Genomic DNA, 19350 nt, shown 5'->3' with positions numbered 1-19350 from the left:
TAAATTTTTGTTTTCAAAAAAATAGTTTCGACAACAAGCAATCCAATGATTATTATGATCCCTAACGATGGCTCCTGAGCCAGTATGTGTATCCAGAAAAAAAAGGGCATTAGCCAAAGGGAAGGATCAAGTACTGCTAAGATGTGTGGACGCAGTGGAAGCTAGAAAAATTCTAGAAGAAATCCATGAGGATATCTATAGAACACATGCAAATGGTTTCACAATGGCCAGGCAGATCATGAGATTTGGGTATTATTGGTCTACTTTGGAAAGGGATTGCATCAGCTATGCTAAGAAGTGCCATAGATGCCAAATTTATGGCGATAAAATGCATGCACCTCCTTCACCTCTTCATGTTATGACTTCTCCATGGCCTTTCTCTATGTGGGGTATGGACGTCATTGGACCAATATCGCCAAAGGCTTCTAACGTGCATCGCTTCATCTTTGTGGTTGTTGACTACTTTACCAAATGGGTGGAAGCTGCATCATATGCAAATGTTACTAAGTCAGCAGTTAGCCGATTCTTGAAAAAGGAAATCATATGTCGATATGGAATGTCTGAGAGGATCATATCTGATAATGCGTTGAATTTGAACAATAGTGCAATAGCAGAGGTCTGTAGTCAATTCGGGATCAGACATCATAACTCGTCGCCATACTGCCCAAAGATGAATGGTACAGTAGAAGCAGCCAATAAGAATATCAAGAAAATTGTGGGAAAGATGACCGAGACTTACAAAGATTGGCATGAGAAATTACCGTTCGCTCTCTTTGCTTATAGAACGTCTGTCAGGACTTCGACTGGGGCAACACCTTTCTCTTTGGTTTATGGGATGGAAGCAGTTCTACCTATTGAGATAGAAATTCCTTCTCTTCGGGTATTATCTGAGATGAAATTGGATGAGGCAGAATGTGTTCAATCTTGTTATGATCAATTGAATTTAATAGAAGAAAAAAGACTAAAGGCTGTTCGGCATGGTCAGATGTATCAAAAGCGGATGATGCGAGCCTAAAACAAAAAAGTTCGTCCCAGAGAATTTAATAATGGGGAACTGGTGTTGAAGAAGATCCTTCCTATACAAAAGAATTTTAGAGGGAAATGGATGCCAAATTGGGAAGGTCCATATGTTGTAAAGAAAACCTTTTCAAGGGGAGCTTTGATTTTGAGTGAGATGGATGGCAAAGATTTGCCAAACCCTGTAAATTCAGATTCAGTTAAGAAATACTTTTCTTAAAAAAAAGAGAGGAAAGGAGAGGCCAATGTGAAAACCCGTAAAGGGCACTTTGAGACCAAAGGGGATTTGAGTTGAAAACCAGGAAAATGACGGCTCAAATGCTGATCAGGTGACGCATTCGGTGATCTTGCAATGATTGAATCAATAGGAAAGGGGATGCAACATCTTGGGGCATCGACAGAGTACTGTAGATCTTCTAAGCACATGTCGGATTCAGAGTGGTCTTCAGGAAGTTTGCGCAGAGAAGTTCAAACTGCGATATCTGGGGCACCTAGTCTTCTCAGTATTTATATCTTGGAATACTTTATTCCTTTTCAAGATTCATGTTTCCAATCCATTTCTCTTTTATTCTTACTGTTCTTTATAACCTATTTATCTTGAGTTTTATTTTCAATGAATTTCATCTTGTCCATTTCGATACTCTTGTTCAAGCATTTTTCATTGGGACGATGGGATAATAATACTTTTATAAAGGAAATTTTTCATATTACTTTGGAAGTTTCTAAATAATACGGGAACCTGAAACAAGATTATTGTTTAGAGCTCACCAAGTTTAAAGGTTGGAAATCTGAGAAGGAAGAGTCTAAATTAAAACATTCTCTTTGGATTTTGTTGTTAAAAACATTGTTCGAACAAAATGACAGGATGGGGTGTTGTAGACAAAGCTTCATTGAACAAGCAAGCAATGATCACCTTGCAATAAGAAGAGGTTTCCTTGGAGAAAGAAATTCTTCATTTGTGCATAGGCATTTGGTATGACACCTTGAGAACGGTATAAAGGACCAAAGTGCTTCACCTTGCGATAAAAAAAGATTGAAAGACCAGATTTTTCTACCCTTGGGTTACAGAGGGAGAAAGATGGTACAAATTTTTCGTCCAAGGGATTGAACTTTGAAGTTCACAATGGGGGAAATCTGATTAAGCGTTTCTTTGGAGATGCGAGCCAAGCAAAAATGCATTGTAGCACATCAGCGATAAAGCCTTAATAAACTTTGAATAATGACAACCTAAGCGGGATCATTCTCGAAAAAAATAATATTCCACATTCATTCAAATATCATTCATACACGTCTAGTTAGGAGCATTTGATTCATTTTGATTATGACATCTTAATCATTATGCATAATTAGGTTCATAAGTTGAATTATACAGGTCATGTTCCTTAGAGAACAAACCGATGAAACTTCAGCCTTGCCTCCCTAAGTTTGCAGCGAAGCAGACTGAAAGTAGCAGATCATGCCTTCCTGTACTGACAGCGAAGCAAATCAAAGATACCAGCCTTATCTCCCTGAGCAGTAGTGGAGTAGGTTGAAAATGGCAGATATGGCCTTCCTGTACTTACAGCGAACCTTATCTCCCTGGGCAGTAGTGGAGTAGGTTGAAAATAATAGATCTTGCCTTCCTGTACTGGCAGTGAAACAGATCGAAGACACTAGTCTTATCGCCTTGACATTGCAGTTAAAAAGATTGAAGCCACAACGGCGGATCTTATTTTCCTGGCGTCGCAGCAGAGCAGATTGAAGCCACAACGGCGGATCTTACTTCCCTGGCGGTGTAGTTGAACAGATTGAAGCTACGACGGCGGATCTGGTTTCCCTGAAATTGCAATTAAAAAGATTGAAGCCACAACGGCGGATCTTATTTTCCTGGCGTCGCAGCGGAGCAGATTGAAGCCACGACGGTGGATCTTATCTCCCTGGTGTTAAGGCTTGGATTAGCTAAAGTGGAGTGGATTGAAGCTGTGGGCAGCGAATCCTATCTCTTTAGCATTACAGTGAAAAAGATTGAAGCCACAACGACGGATCTTACTTCTCTGGCGGTGTAGTGGAACAGATTGAAGTCACGACGGCGAATCTTGTTTCCTCGACATTGCAGTTAAACAATTTGAAAAATCCTATATTCCTGAAGTTGTAGTGAAGCGGATTAAAATCACAGATCTTATCTCTCTGAAATTGCAGGGAACAGATCACAAATCACATATAGTCTTATCTCCCTAAAATTGTAGTGGAGCAGACTAAAGATAGCAAATTTTGTTCTTTTGAGAAGCTACAAGTAGGATGGAATGAGGTTACTTAAAGGAGAAGAGTGCCGAAGTCCAGCTTGACCGGGCAAAATTGGTCATCTTAAAGTCTTTGCTCTGTTTTCATTACATGATAACGAGCAAAGAGGGGCAGCTGTGATACCCAATTTTGGGCCCAGGCCCTCATAAATAGAAAGCAAAATAAATTCAAATAATAACAGCCAAAAAAACATTGGGTCCAAAGCCCATTTACCCTTGCCCAATTACAGAGTAGCCCAAGGGAGAAACCCTAAGCAGTTAGCAGCAGACAGCACCGCATGCCCCATGTTCAGCAACCTCCACATCGCTCACGTTCAGCCCTTCACGCACGCACCTGCAAACCACGAATAGCATTAAGAGGATATACACAGCAAAAAATGGTAAAAAAAAGGGGATTATTTTTTATTTTATTGTTGTTGTTGTTGTTGTTGTTGTTGTTGTTGTTGTTGTTTTGGGGATATAAAGAGTTGATTGTAAAACCGATTGGGGGGGGAAACAACATTGTATTGACAGATTGAAGAAACACAACAGAAAAAACAGTTTTGAAGGTGACGATTTTGGTTCTTCTTTTTTCCAGTTTCCTTATTTGTTTTTCTTTTTATTTTTCCTTGTTTCTAAAGGCAAATAAGAATAAAGAAAGAAAGGAGTACTTACCGTGGGTCCAATCTCCTCAGACCGCCATCTGCGGTGGAGCTGTAGTGGCGACATGGTCATGCGGTACTGGTGAAATGAGTTAATGAAAAACACTAGCAGAGAATTTTCTTTCCCCCCTCTGTTTTGAAGAAAATGAAATGAAATGTTTTACTAAAAGAAATTTTTGGCTTTAATATTATAGGCAAAACGGTGTTGTATTGATGTAACCCAACAGCCCAAGTGATTTGAACTTTTTTCTTAAGATCCGCGTTCTTTGTTTCAAATGGGAAATTTTCGCAATTAGTCCCATGGTTTTTATAGCTTGTCAAAATTAATTTTTCAATTTCTTTTAAATTGTATTGCACATTTTATTTTCGTTTCAATTTAATCCGTACTGCTGAGCAGTGTTTTGGAAGAAGGGATTAATTTCCCTTTTGGTCCTCCACTGTTAATTGCGTGTTCTATTTGGTCCATTCGTATTTTATTTATTTCAAATTTGCCCCGAATTTCTGTTTTAAGTTTAAATTAGTTTTTTTTTTGTTATTAGTGCTATTAAATATTTTAATTTCAATTGAATTACCATTATTTATTATTATTATTATTATTATTATATTATTTATTATATTTTATTACTGTCATTATTATACCTGCATATGTACACGCATATGTAGGTTAATATATATGTATGTAAATATTTTTTTAAATGTTTTTAAATACATATGTATACTTTATATATTTTATTATTATTTTATTTTCATAGTTTTATATATATATACACGTATATCCATTTATATTTTATAATATTCATACATTTTCTATATTTTATAATTTATACATATATGTACATATATTTTTTATAATGTATATATATTCATACATTATTCAAAACTATTATAAGCATTTTTTATATATACTTATATATCCATGTTTTCATAATTTACTAATATATTATGTTTATACATTTTTATGTTTATTATTTCTAAAATGTATGTATATTTTATTATTGATTTATTTTCATGATTTTTGTATACATATATATATGCATTAACGTTTTATCATGTTTTTAAAGAAAATATATTTCGGTTTCGTCAAAGCATTAAAATCATTATATTTTAGAAATTTTTAAAATATTTGGCATTCATGATTCTCGAGAAAGATCGTGTCCTAACTTACTGGATTGTGATCATTTTTTCGATGAATTTAGAAAGCCAAGTATTTATTTTGCAATAAATTCACAATTTTCAAATAAAAGCTTATTCTCGGGAATCCAAAAATGTCGAGTCCTAACTTACTGGTCATGACATTTTATCTTCTCGAAATAAGAATTTTTAAAATCAAAAGATAAACTTGATTTTTGAAGATTTAAAAATATTGTGCCCTAATTCACTGGGTGTGATGTTTTATTTCTTTGAAATTAGGATGTCTTATTTTTAATTCATTTGAGTTAAAAGTTTGCTTTTAAAATCTTTTCAAATTTTCGACACTAAGACATTAAATAATCAATTTGGTACCGATTTTGGAAGTTACGAGGGTGCTAATCCTTCCTCGTATGAATCGACTCTGAACTGTTTTCTCAAATTTCGTAGACCAAAATTATTTTTAAGGTGAGCCGATCACACCTCAATCAAGGATCGGTGGCGACTCCAATTTTTATTTTTTAAAGTCGACAACTAAATTTTTGTTTTCAAAAAAATAGTTTCGACAACAAGCAATTCAATGATTATTATGATCCCTAACGATGGCTCCTGAGCCAGTATGTCCTGGGCTCATAAGTGAGGATCCATTATAGTATTTAGCAGGAGCGTAGATAAGAGGAGGTAGATGATCTTGACCCAAAAAATGATAAGTGTGATTTAATCCCTTTGAAACTTATGAAATTACAAGTTATTATAATGGTGAAACTGCATTTTAGTCTTCAAAAATTTATGATTCATCTTTGGCCTCAAAAGCTAGTTTTCTAACTTTTCCCCTAGGTTTTAGGATGTCAGTCTTAGACGTGGTGTCCTCAACCAAAGATTGTACCCTTTCCCAGAAACTTATGGAAGGAACTGCTTGTATCCTCAACTACATCCTCCATCAGATGTATGTCATCATCTTCCAGAAACCCTTGATTACTTTCAGTGTCAGAAACAGAGTTCATCTATTTATCCCCAAACCAAATCATGTTTCCATTCTGTGTATCAACTGCTATATCTCCCACGTCAATGGGATCGTCCTCTCGTAGCCTAAAGCCTAACTTTTTAAGTGGCTCTGCCACCCATCGCCAGTTGACTTGAATTTCCAGCCTCACTCCTAGCCTTGATTTTCTACGTTGCAACTTTATTTCGTCTATTTTGGTTTAAATATCCTCACACAGCAGCAGCAGCTTTAGAAATGTGCTAAATTTGGGTAATACTTGCATCCTAATTGTATGTTATGCCCTTTAGAAAACCCTCACACATATTTAATTTCTTTGATGATCTTTCTTTTTCTTTTTACCATTTTAATATTGTGTAAAAAATACATCAATCATTAACTGAATGATAAAAAAATTATTTCAGTCTTCAGCTAATACTAACTCTGAGTGTGATATAAGGCCACAATCAATACCACAACCTCTTGAATGAAATATATACCTTGTTATGATACTTACTGTTACTGACTCACAACCCAAATGGGTTCGGGTTAAACTCTACACGGTTCACACATCAAGTTCACCTATTGAGCTCGCACGACATTAAGAATTCGCAGGAGGGACACTTACACCCTCCCATGAGATCACACGTGAGATCGCACATGAGACTGTTCGCATGGCATTACATAAGGCAAACCCCCATCGTAGAAACACGTGTCAAATCTAGAGCAAAGTACGTATTAGCATGCATGAAAGCTACCTAAGATATCACATCAGTGAACAATAATCATATCATATAAATAGACAACCTTATCATCTAAAGAGGATAAAGAAAAACACTCAACATACCTACATAGAGAAATCAGGGTTTGCCGCCGTAGGAAGTCAAAATTAGTTGGGGGATTATATACCAATTTTACCATTTCCGTATCTACGAAACTTAACTGTAAAGTGAAATGATACATTACTTCTCACGTAAGACTTCCTCCAGTTATGTTATGATACAAAAATGCATGCATTAAACCTCATCATGCCACAAAAGTCATGAATACAGCTGGATTTATAGAATGTCAATTGGGGTTAACTTATACTGATGAAATACAATATATATACAGTATCTTGTAAAAGATCTGAGACCCTAAGGTTCCAACAATCTCGCAGTGAGCTTGTCCAGGACTGAGGGTTGAGTCAGTACAAGTTGTATCGAAAGGTAACCATGCAAGGAGTAAAGGTTTACTAAAAAAAGTTGGTGACATGGGATTTCCATCATTAAGATCAATGGCTATGATGATAAAATGAAGAATACGTAGCAGAGATGACGGAGATAAGGAGCCTTTGATCAGAGGCAAATAAGAGAAGCAAAAGGTTAAACTAGATAAGAGGGACTGTTGCGAGATGACCATTCACGCATCATGCACATTTAGCGAATCCTTCAAAATTGACGAAGTCGTCTAGACTGGTGAATCCTTTAAGCTTTGAAAACTCCCTATTGGCGAATTCATCAAATATTGACAAACCCTCTAAAGATTGACGAGCTCATTAACTTGACGAATTAAGAATGCAAACTAGAATCACAAAAAAGATGCGAGCTGTTTGGAGAAGAACCATGTAGCTATGAAGTAACTAGATTTGAAGAATGTTTTCCTTTCTTAGAAGATTTAGAAATTATTAGTATACCACATTTGTTATTTATTAGCATAAAATCTTTGTTATTTTCTTCTGTAGTCAGAAGCTTTTCTTGTTATAAATACCCCTGTTCTTCATTATTCAATATAGGGTGAAATATATAAAACTTTTGCAGACTGTTTTATTGCAAAATCTCTTGTTTACTCTTTGCAATTCTCTTTCTTATCGTCGCAATTCCAGAAGGCACTGATATGGAAGCTGTGGAGATTTAAGGGGATTATATATATATAAATATATATATATAGAGAGAGAGAGAGAGAGAGAGAGATCCATAAATAATTCATAGAAATGAATAATGGCAGAGATATCTTACACAAATCAAATAGGGAATGCATCCATTAAAGATATGTAGCTCTCAAGAATTGTGCTTTTAGAAAAAGGAAGACAATGAGAAGAATGAACATACCTACAAAATTATAAGGTAAAAGGAATTAACACTGCTGTTTGGAGGGGAGACAACTAAGAAAAACTGGTCTTTGCCGCGGGCACTGCACTCCTGCAGCAAAACCTTCAACCTACTCGATATCCAAGCAATAAGATTTATAAAAAATTGAGAGCAAGGCCGACTCTTATCAGATTTCAAAACAGTAATACATGGCAAGAAGCACAGCCATAAGTGGTACAATGATAGAGGCAGCAACTTTAGGCTGTCCGTTTGGTGCTGGGGCCGCTGCTACAGTGCCAGATGGAGTAGAAGTCGAGGTTGTTTTGGCAACGGGAGGCAAAGGAGGCTCGACAACATCTGACTCAGTCAGGTAGGGTTTTGGAGCTTCAGCTGGTGGCAAGTAATCAGTTGTGACTAGTGACAAAAGGCTGCCAGGCTGCACAGGACTCATGTAAGTGGGTGTCTTGTTGCCTCTCTTCAAGCATCGGTTTCCTACAAAAACATTATCACATCAATACCGGTCCATAACATATTCAGTTAGCCAGAAAGCAAAATGGCTGGTAGTTCATTATCATAAAATTTTGTAGTTTCCATTTCAAGAGGTAAGCACTTACTCCGGTATCTATCAGATGTCTTTGGGAAGTCTGTAATGACACCATTAATGCTGGCTCCCGCACAGAAGGAATTGATCTCAACAGTTGCATCAGAGAAGAAGTCCCATGCTTGAGATGTAAACTCATTACTGAAGGTTTGAACAAGTACAGAGAGATTAGCAGCTTGTAGCCTTGATACAACATCTGTCGCACCAGCGAGGAATGCTGAATTTTCAGGAAACACAGAGTCCTTGCTAATGACAACAGCACTAGCAAATCTCTTAATGTCATCAATTGTTGAACTTTGAGCACCGCCAATATCTTCGTCAATCTTGTAGACAAGCTGATAGTTGGTTTTACCCTTGAATTTCATTAAAACAGAGCTACTACTGGACTGTATCATAACTTTTTGAGTTGTTTGTTTATCGTAGCCAGCTTCGTTCAAGGCCTTAAGCACTGCATCAGTCACACCAAATCCCTGCTTTGCAAGGTAAGCAGCATTCTGAAAGGATAAACAAGTCAGAACTGTCAAAAATCTTCAGAAGAAAATGTTCGTGTTATGTTATCAAAGAAGAAACGGTTTGAAATACAAATATGCAGAATTCATGCCTAGCAGACAATAATCATTAGCAAAGATTGTAAGCAGCTATGAGTTTCAGAAGATGGGATATTTTCAATCATCAAAGAGAGAAAACAAGATTGGAGATTTTGTTACAAAATGTCAGAAAATATTTAGACAATTGCAACCCATATAACGGAAAAGATCATGAAGATGCCCTCTTCAGCATCTATACGAAGTTGGAAGATCATGAAGATACTATCCTCAGCAATGTACACTTATTTTCCTGGACCTTGTCACACTGGCTTTGTGAGCAAACCGGCCTTTTCCTCTACAGGCGTCCATCAAATGGTACCAACGTTGTGCAAAAGACTTGTATGGACAGGAGGTGTTGGGTTCAAACATGGGGAGACACACAATGACCAAACCTTATGCCCAAAAAGGACAATAACAGTATTGTGCATAGAACAAAGGGTAGCATAGTAGTAGAAAAGACTCCTATATGGAGGAAGTATTGGATTCGAACCTGGGGAGACACATCTTTGGGTGACAACTTTGAGGGGTTAGTGGACATCCAATGAGGATAACAATAGTTTTCTGCTCACAACCCAGAGAAATTAGAGTACCTTGTCGGTCAGCGGGCTATTCATGTCACAACCTGCTGACCACAAGGTACTCTCAGTTCCTTGAGTCGTATCAAACCAGTGTCGTGAGCACAATACCAGTATTGTTCTCTTTGGGTGTTCATTGGTCCCTCAAGTTTTGTTAAAGATGTGCTTCAAACCCAATACCTTTTACATATAGGAGTCTCTTCCTTGGGGAGGTGAGACCTTCAAGTGACAAAACCTTGAGAGGTCAATGGATGCCCAAAGAGAACAATATCGATATTGTGCTCACAACACTGGTGCAACATGGCTCAGGGAAATTAGAGTATCTTCCCAGTCAACGGGTCATGTAGGTCAATCAATACCAGAGTTGTGGAAAAGAGTCCTGTATGTAGGAGATCTTGGGTTCAAATCTAGGACGCCACACCTTTGGCTGAGAAAACCTTAAGGGGTCAATGGACGCCCAAAGAAGACAATGCTGGTATTATGATCACAATGTCAACGCAACATGACCCAAGATAATGAGAGTACCTTGTTGGTCAGCTGGTCGTGACAATCTCGGTCAACATTATTTCGCAAATAAGGTTACTTAATTATGAGATGGATGAAACGTATTTCAACAATTTGTAAAACAATAGAATGGTTTTTAAATCTTAAGTGATATTTAATTAAGATGAGCATTAAAGGTTTCACAAACTCCAGAGTTATTGTACTTACAGAATGATATGGTAAGCAGATACAAGATATTGAGTACTTCATTTCATAAAGGTGCCGGCTACTGGTTAAATTATGTTTTATGTTTTTCTGACCATTCAGGTCAATACATTCCATATAGCATAACCCACAGCTACCATGTAAGATTATGATTCAATCTGATATGTTTCTCACGATTAAGCTACCATGCTAACAGTTCCACCCTGGCACAAAATAAAACAATAGCCACCATTCATAATTACTGTGCCTAACGGCCTAACATCCCTCATTAGTTCCAATAATGTGAGTAGAAAATAAAACTACAGCATAAACACCAATACAATGAGGAAAATATAGAATTGCAAGAACTGACCTCTATGCTGATTAAGACACCATTTAGAGAGCTAGTGGTGTTTGCCATGCTTAAAAATTCAGATAACTTTAAGTACTTCCCAGCATTTTGGAACTTTGGATTTCGAAACAATTTGTACTGTGACTGTGGGCTTGATATTACAGCTACAGGAGAAGTATTGATAGATTAGAATAAGGAATTTGACAAAAAGCTAATGCCAAATATATCTATCAAAGAAACAAAAAAAAAAATTAGCTGAATCTCTACAACTAAAACACAGATTTAGATGATGGGGCAAATTAAAATAAACTTGCAATAAGTAATCTAGGAAAAAAGAGAGTATCTTCCAAAGCAGAGTTTCGTTCATGCACCTTCAAGATGGCTATCAATGTTTCAAGCACAGAAAGAAACATGAATTTGCATCAGAAAGTGTGACATATCTCATAAACCCACTCAATATAATGTACAAACTTCAATCTATGCTTAGGCAACTTTTATTTTCAACATGTTATGTTTCTATTTTGTGAAAAGATTAAAGACTCTAGAATCTAATCCCACCCAAAAGAAAGAAAAAAAGATCAAAAAGAAAACAATTCAATACAATAAAGAACAAGCAAACGAGCACTAAATTCAACTTACGTTTCAAACTTTTAATATCACTCCATGACAGGTTGTAGGTAAATATTCCACTGCTCTGCATAATCTCTGGCACAGTTTCTGTAAGATTGCTAAAGCCTGTTCGGACAATGTCGGTGCTCTGTATAAGATTTATAGAGCCCAAGCAAATAGGTATTCCATCCTTTGTCATTTGAACAGGACAGTCAAGAACATCTACACCATCTTGAATAGCTTTTGTATATGCCATGTCAGTACAACCAGGATAGTCTCCACTTGCTCCATTATTTGATATGACCAAAAGGTCCGCTGTAGCATGACAACAAAAGAAATGGTTTATGAAGAACCTTAAAACACATAATCTCATGACCATTACCACTAACTCTTAGCAAAAAATATTAAGCTATTCCGGTCAGAAGCATTCCATAAATACATACCTTGTTTTGAAGCATTTTTTCCTATGTGAGCAAAACAATCTGCAATGCGAAACAGAAGTTAGCATCTCAACCAAAAAAACCCCAACGTTCTTATCCAGTAGCAGCAAAAGATAATGGCATCTGGCAAAAATAAGGCAACCTGTCCTTTCAATAACCAGACTAAGTTACTGTGTAGACTGTAGAGAATGTCAGGCCAAGAAAATACAGATTGACACAAAAGGCAGATATCTCACTTCACCATCTTATTTAAATGATGAAACCATGGCATGGGGCAAACAAGGAGAAAAATACCAACAAAGCAAAAGATTCTTAGGCGCACCCTTTTAGTATTCTCCCTAAGTACACAAATTTTGATGAAATTTGCAAAATGGCAGTGCAAGTTACTAAGACAAGTAACGAAAATAATTTGAAATTTGACCATAATTTAAGTTAGAAAGTAAATATCAGCATATAGATGCAAAATAATAACAACAAATAAATTGATAAATTCTGAGGATTCATAATGCATACACCTGCATATAACTTACCTATAGCTGCTGCTGGAGTTATTGGGAAGTCGGTTAAAACCCCATCAACAGAGAATTTACCATTGTCAACAAACTGAAGGTACTCAGCTACTGGGTCATATGAGTAATTGAAGCTGAATGGAACATCATTATAAAAGTCTGACGCAAAAACTTCTAGCCCTTCTTTGTGAGCATCCAAGACAATAGAGGTAGAAGGTTGCAAGTAAAGAGCTCCATCTACAGGCCATATATAAGACTTTGGTACAATGATTCCAGAGGCAAATGTCTTGATAAATGTGAGATTTGTTAAGAGAGAATCATAGGTCTGATTGGTCGAAGGTTCCACATCCTTCGGTCCTAGAAATCGGAAGACAACCTTTGTTGAACTTCTTCGGAAAATTGGAGCAATGTTTCGCAAGAAAGCTACCTCCGGTGACGAGATATAGTCAACAGTAACTTTTGCATTTCTAGATACAGAAAGTACAAAGCTTCTCATGCTCAAGTTGTGTGCTGCATAAAATGCATCATGCTGCAAAATAGAGAGACAGTCAATTAAATCCAAAAACAGAAAGATGAAGTTACACTAAATTAACAAAGGGATGAGAAAAGACATGAGGGAAAAGTAGGAACGCATTATTAAGCACTGAAAAATCCTTTACCTGAATATTCAACCAAAATCCACGTGGTTGCAGTTGAGTATAGGTATCCTGAACGGTCATAATTGGGTAATTATTTCCATCAAGCTTATTCGTCCGAGAGTAGATACCTTGACTTACTGTCCAGATAACAAATAACACATTAGAATGTAACACAACAAACAAGTAGCAGAAAGCAATAAAGAATTTACTACTGGTACATTTCACAGCAAGTCAAGTCAAACAAACCTATCAAAAAAAATGCAAACGTGTATAGGCAATAAGTCAAAGTGAAAGCTAGTGGTATCATATCAAACTTCAGAATTAATTACCGGATTGCTTGTAAAACTGCTTGAACTAGATCATTAGTGGTTAGTAAACGAGTTTTATGATTCAAAACTAAAAATAATTTTGAGACCAGTAAGATGAACTTGAAACTCGCAAGTTCATTAACTATCTATCAATCAAAGTTTGTGAAGATGATGATAAAAAAAAAAGGGAGAGAGAATGTAACGACAAAAGCAATAAATAAGAGGTAGAGAACACTGATGGTGACCAAGAAAAAGCTAACAGGATAAACTGCGAGCTGAACTTACAATAAACACTTCCAAGATCGTTGAGAGTATAATCAATGGAAAAAAGTCCCTTGGTAGAGACCCCATTAACAAGGTAAGTCGTCGGCTTATCTGTAAAAACAGTTGCAATTTTAGAATTATTATCTAGCTTAAGATCAGGAAAGCAAATCCCGGCTCCATCGTTTGTTAATTGCACATCACACCACAAGATCACATCAGAAGGACCCGTTTCTAAAGCCAAACTATAAGCTCCAAAACTGGAGTCTGAAAATATTCCTGAAAATCCACCACGAGCTATGACAACTGGTGCTTCCCCTGGAAAGGAAATTGAATATTTTAAGCATATTGATCAACAGAAAAAAACGCCAAACTTCTAATGAAGATCAAAACTAACTCTAATATACGAAGGAAGAAGAGTCAGAACAAAAAAACAAAATTATTCAAAGAAACAAATCAGGAGAAACTTAAAGCTGCATTTTCTTTTTATCTATTTGTTCCATTTTCCCGTGCAATTTATCCTTTTTCTAATGCATGTACTTCCTCAGAAACCAAATTAAAAATAACTAATTTCAAATGAAGGGTCATAAATCAATAAGGAGAGTGAATTTTAAAAAAATAAAATAAAACGTTCCACTTGGAGAAACTTCGAAGTTGGAAATCGTTAAAGCATGCATTTTTCTCGTCGTTTCTTTCACTTTTGTACGAACGAACGAGAAATTAGAAAATTTTCTTTCTTGAAGGCAAATCTGAGAAAACTTGATAAGCATTTTTTTTTTGGAAGGAACGTGAATTTTTCCCTTTACCTTCACTTCGTTTTCTTTTTAGATGAACAGAAGCTATTAAATAAAACAAAACCAAGTTCGAACTACCTAAAACTCAAACAAAACACATCGAATCTGATACGGCTAAGCAGCTCAAAGTAAGCTTAGTTTGAGTAATTTTCTCCTTTTTTTCCCCTTCAATTTTGAGTAAATCAAACAGAAACAAACTTATATTCAAGCAAAGACTGGAAATTTTGAAAATGCATCCAGCTCAACAAGCTGTTTTCCCAACATTTCCTCATCTTTCTCAGCAACCAAACAGAACTAGATAAAGTTTTTTTTTTTTTAAATTCACATCATTTAACGAATTTAGAAAAAGAAAAGGAAGCAAAAGAGAGAAACGCACCGCTTAAAGTCTGCCAACGAGAAGGAGTAGCAGATCCTTGAGCTGAAACCAAAGCTACTGAAGCTAACAGAGCTTGAACTACAAAAATGGCAATCGAAATGCCACGCAAGCTTCCCATTGCCTGAACTATATCTTCCACTGAAGACTCAGCTCAGCTCCGCCACTGATCTCTGCCGCCGGTTACTTCCTCGCTTCGTAAACCGTACAAGATTTAGAGAGAGAAAAGTGATTGTTGAGAAAGAAAAATGCTGAACTTTTAGGCTGGCTTTTTGTTGCTTCCCATATTTAAGTTATTCGATTTTAATTAATTAAATTGTTTAATAATAATTTACATAGTTAATTTAAACTAGTTTTTCTCGAACCGAATCACGCGTTGTCCCAAGCTCGGCTGGAGCCGGTCTAAGGTTACGGGGGGCTTTTGTCCGAAGGTGTGGGATAGTGATTGAGTGTGATTGCTTCCACATGATTACCATGAGCTCTAAAACCTTTTTTTTTTTTGCATAATAATTTTTTTATCCTCCACCTTTAAAATTTTTTTATTTTAACCCCATTTAATTTTCTCTTTAACTTATACTTAACTTTTGTTAACTTTGTTGGCGTGGCATACATATAGATTGTTGCGTGAATGACATGTTAGTATATAATTACTTTTTAAAATTTTAAAAATATTTTTAACGATTTTAAATTTTGAAAAAAATATTTTTTATAAATTTTAAAATATTAATTAAATGTTGATGTTTCATTCACGTGTGTATTATGTCGGTAAAATTAAATTTTTTATTTTTTATTTAGTTTGAAGTGATTTAATAAAATAAATAAATTAAAAATTAAGAAGGCGAAGGATTAAATTGAGAGTTTAAATAATCTTTTCGTAAAATGGAAGGCCAAATAAATTTTTTTCTTTTTACCTTATTTAGGGCCTGGGCAATAGAAGTGATTTATATTTAGGGGAAAATATATATTACTAGAATAACTTTAAAATTACATGTGATTTTCTTTTGTTCCTTTATTTTTATATTTTGGGTAGTTGGAAGTAATTAAAAAGTAGTTGAAAATCTTCTTAAAAAGTAAATGACCCTTTTCACAGCCATCATGTATTTTAACTTTGTTCTAAATTAGGTCCTTTTATCTTTTATGTCTTTTTCCTCCAAACATTTTTCCTAATAATATCTCTTTTTGTTGTTTTCGAAATCTCTAATGCCATTAACCTTTTACTACTTAATTCAATAATTTTGATAACATTAATTTTATCTTTTAAAATTATTTATAATCTCTTTCTAACTCATAAATAAAAGAATAATGCGCTTTTATACACTTGAATCTATATTTTTTACATTAATAACAATATTCATATCAATCAAGTAAGATCCAATCGATAACTTTAATAACATTAATTAAAATACTATAATAATTGCTCATTTTGGAGATTATCAATATAGTTTCTAAGTTTTTATTTCCTTTATTTATTATAAATAATTAATAGCTACAAAATTTTACTAAACCGTAAAATGGTCTATTATTAAAGACTATTAATTTATTATTTTAAATGTCGATGAAATTTTGATTAGAGGATATAGTTGAGATTTGAACATTTTAAAAATTTTAAATTTTAAACTGTAATTATAATTTTTCAAAAGTTTTATAATATAATAAAAATTTTGATATAAATATCATGAAAATCTTTATAATAAAAATAGATTATATTTTATTTTCTCTATTAAAACGGATACATTAATCTTTATATATTAAATAAAAATAAATTAAATTTTTAATTAAAAATTTCATCTAATACATAATTAATGGAATAACTTGAAAGTCACATAATGTACTCCATAAAAATTCTCTTAAATTATGAGAGAGAAGCTTGGAGCAGACACTTTCTATCGCGGTAAATATATTTGTAAAACCGGATAACAAAAATTGCAAACGTCCTGACCAGGCCGGTACCAATCAGCGGGCCAGACCGCCCGCCCCACCCAATTGAGTGACTGGAACTTGAGTACTGGAGTCGTGGCTCGACCCTCCAATCCGAGCCAGCAACTGAATATGAAGGGGGGTTTTGTAATTGGGAGACAGCTAGATAAGGGTCCACAACATGGGGGTAAATGCCAAACTGGCAAGAACACACGTGGGATGATGTCATTGGTTGAGGCACCAAGCACCACCACCACCACCGAAACGCGCAAAATGGTCACGTTCCAAAGGTGGGATCCCACCACATGGAAAAGGCAAAGCTTTGGAGATTTGTAAGCATGTAAACACATTGGGAACGATTTTGATGGTGAAATTCGAAGACATGGCAAAGAGCGTTTACCACTTTTTAAGGATTTTTAAGTTTTTAGTCAATGCATGAAAACATCAAATGCATCTCTTTCTTTTTAGATTTTTCGATGATGACCTCGATAGCCTAAGGGCAATAAATACCGGCTAAGAGTAAGTTTGTGTGTTAATTTGTGTTTAGCGTAAAAACAGTAATAATGTGGATATTAAATCATAAATATTCATTAATTAATTTTATTTTACTTCTACAGATAATTTATTTGAAGTTGGATATTTAAAAATATTTTACGAATTATTGGTATGGGATTAGACTTATTTTATTTTGTTTTGAAAGGTTGTCATAAGTTGGAGGCACTACTATCAGTCCATCTTTGAAAATTGTTAAATTTTTCTTAAATAAATTCTGTTTATATTTTTAGAAATTAAAATCAATATAGTATTCGCCAATTATACAATTATCTTTCGTGTTCAGTCTAATTTAAAAGTCACCACTATACTGCAATGACAGACTGCTAAAAAACCTAAAATTAAATATTTTTATTACTGTTACAATCTTAGAATTTAGACAGCATTTAGGGACGAAGCCGCTGGCTAAATGGTATAATTTTATATCTGGCCCTTTTCAATAGTTAAAATTCATTTTAAGTCTTTTAGCTTCTCAACTAAATGAAAAATGTTGTATAAATAATTCAATTTAAATTCTTTCGACACCGATTTTAATTTTTGAATTTTTAAAATATTATAATTTTAGTTCCACATAAAGGTTGATCTTAAACGAGATATTTATTTGAGATGTAAGTGGCAGAAAGAGATGGAAAGCAGTGAATGAGGAAAAAGGGGTCTTAATTGAGAAAGGAAAGGGACTCTACCACCAATTTCGGAAGGATACGTTTGCAGGCAAAATACCTTTTTTTCAGATTCCATTGTGTTCACGTTTCAATTATTCAAAACAACCTAAGCTAATTTTAGTGGAATTCGAAATAATTTCTGTAATATCGAATTAAGCCAAATCGTGACAACCAGCGGAGTACCGTAGTGGAGAGCCAGTAGGCCCATGGATTCTCCTAATAAATTTTTATTTTAACTTTTTTTTATAATTTAAAAAATTTTAAATTAATAATGGTAAAATTATACTTTAATTCCCTAAAATGATAAAAATTTGATTTAACCGTTTAAAAATTATAAAAATATAAGTTATTAAAATGATAAAATTATATTTTTACTATCATAAAATATATAATTTAATTTAACCCTCTAAAAAATTTCAAGCTTCGCCACTGTTGACAGTTACTTTTTTTAATAAAGTTAATTTCGATAGCATATATTAAAAATGCAGTGATTCTTCAAGCATTTAAATTTAATTTGAATTTTAAAATTATTATTATTTGGATGGTTTTATTTTAATATCATTTTAAATGAATTAGAATACTTACTATTATAAAAAAATCATGTGAAATTACATTTTTCTTAAAAAAATTTAATGTTGAAACCAGGGAACATTACCTTACTCAAAAATTTCTAAATTTTATATAAATGATAAAATTAAATTTTGATTTAACAAATTTATAATTCAATTTTCACCTTAAACAATTTTAAAATGAATTAAACTCATACATATTGAAATTTAATTTTAAAATTTAAGGAGATATCAATTTTGTTTTAATAATTTGTTTATCTAATAGAAAAGTTTAATTTGACTCAAATTTTATTAAATAATACTTATTTATATAATTTAATTTAATAATTCAGAATTAAATATTGATTTTAAATATTTGACCATGGGTTAGTGTGGATTAACTATTTTAAATACAATTTAAAAAATTTAAAATTACTTTTTTGGATTGAATATGGATGCTCTATTGAAAATTTAAAATAATTATCTCATTACAAAATTCCATTAAAAATAGAGTAAATTGTATTTGTAGTCATCTAATTTTTAGTTTTTTTTTGTCACTAACTATAAAATGTTACAAAATGATCATTTAACTATTCAAATTTTTTGACACTAGCCGTTAAATTACAAATGGAAAGATAATTTGATAACTTTTAAAATTGACATAATAGCAACTTTAACCCTTAACATTATACATTGTGTCAATTTAGTCTTGACTCTAAAAAATTAACTCTCAATATTGTGTACTTTGATCTTTTTGTAGTTTTGTTTTCTTTGTGACATTGAGGGTTAATTTTAAAATAATGAGAAAAGGTGAAAATTATTAT

General features: G+C 34.0%; 1 protein-coding gene across 1 annotated transcript; it reads right to left on the bottom strand.

Annotated features, from left to right (window-relative positions):
- Positions 1 to 8037: 8037 nt before the first annotated feature.
- On the bottom strand, positions 8038 to 15122 carry LOC105781358 (glycerophosphodiester phosphodiesterase GDPDL4). Its single transcript, XM_012605901.2, has 9 exons — positions 14851 to 15122; positions 13705 to 13998; positions 13133 to 13248; positions 12495 to 13002; positions 11968 to 12006; positions 11555 to 11839; positions 10937 to 11079; positions 8728 to 9208; positions 8038 to 8605 (listed from the first exon to the last, which is right to left on the bottom strand). The coding sequence occupies exons 1-9, from the start codon at positions 14966 to 14968 to the stop codon at positions 8301 to 8303; spliced, it is 2289 nt and encodes a 762-aa protein (XP_012461355.1). The 5' UTR covers positions 14969 to 15122; the 3' UTR covers positions 8038 to 8300.
- Between the last annotated feature and the right edge of the window lie 4228 nt (positions 15123 to 19350).

Source organism: Gossypium raimondii, chromosome 1 (genome assembly GCF_025698545.1).
Source record: "Gossypium raimondii isolate GPD5lz chromosome 1, ASM2569854v1, whole genome shotgun sequence".
Taxonomy (NCBI): Eukaryota; Viridiplantae; Streptophyta; class Magnoliopsida; order Malvales; family Malvaceae; genus Gossypium; species Gossypium raimondii.
The sequence above is the reverse complement of the archived record's forward strand: the minus strand, read 5'-3'. Positions and strand labels throughout refer to the sequence as shown.

Coding starts and splice junctions, on each gene's coding strand:
- LOC105781358 (XM_012605901.2), bottom strand. CDS start 14,968: ATGGGAAGCTTGCGTGGCATTTCGATTGCCATTTTTGTAGTTCAAGCT. Junction 13,249..13,704: donor CGATCTTGGAAGTGTTTATT/GTAAGTTCAGCT, acceptor TTATCTGGACAG/TAAGTCAAGGTATCTACTCT. Junction 12,007..12,494: donor AACTCCAGCAGCAGCTATAG/GTAAGTTATATG, acceptor TTCGCATTGCAG/ATTGTTTTGCTCACATAGGA.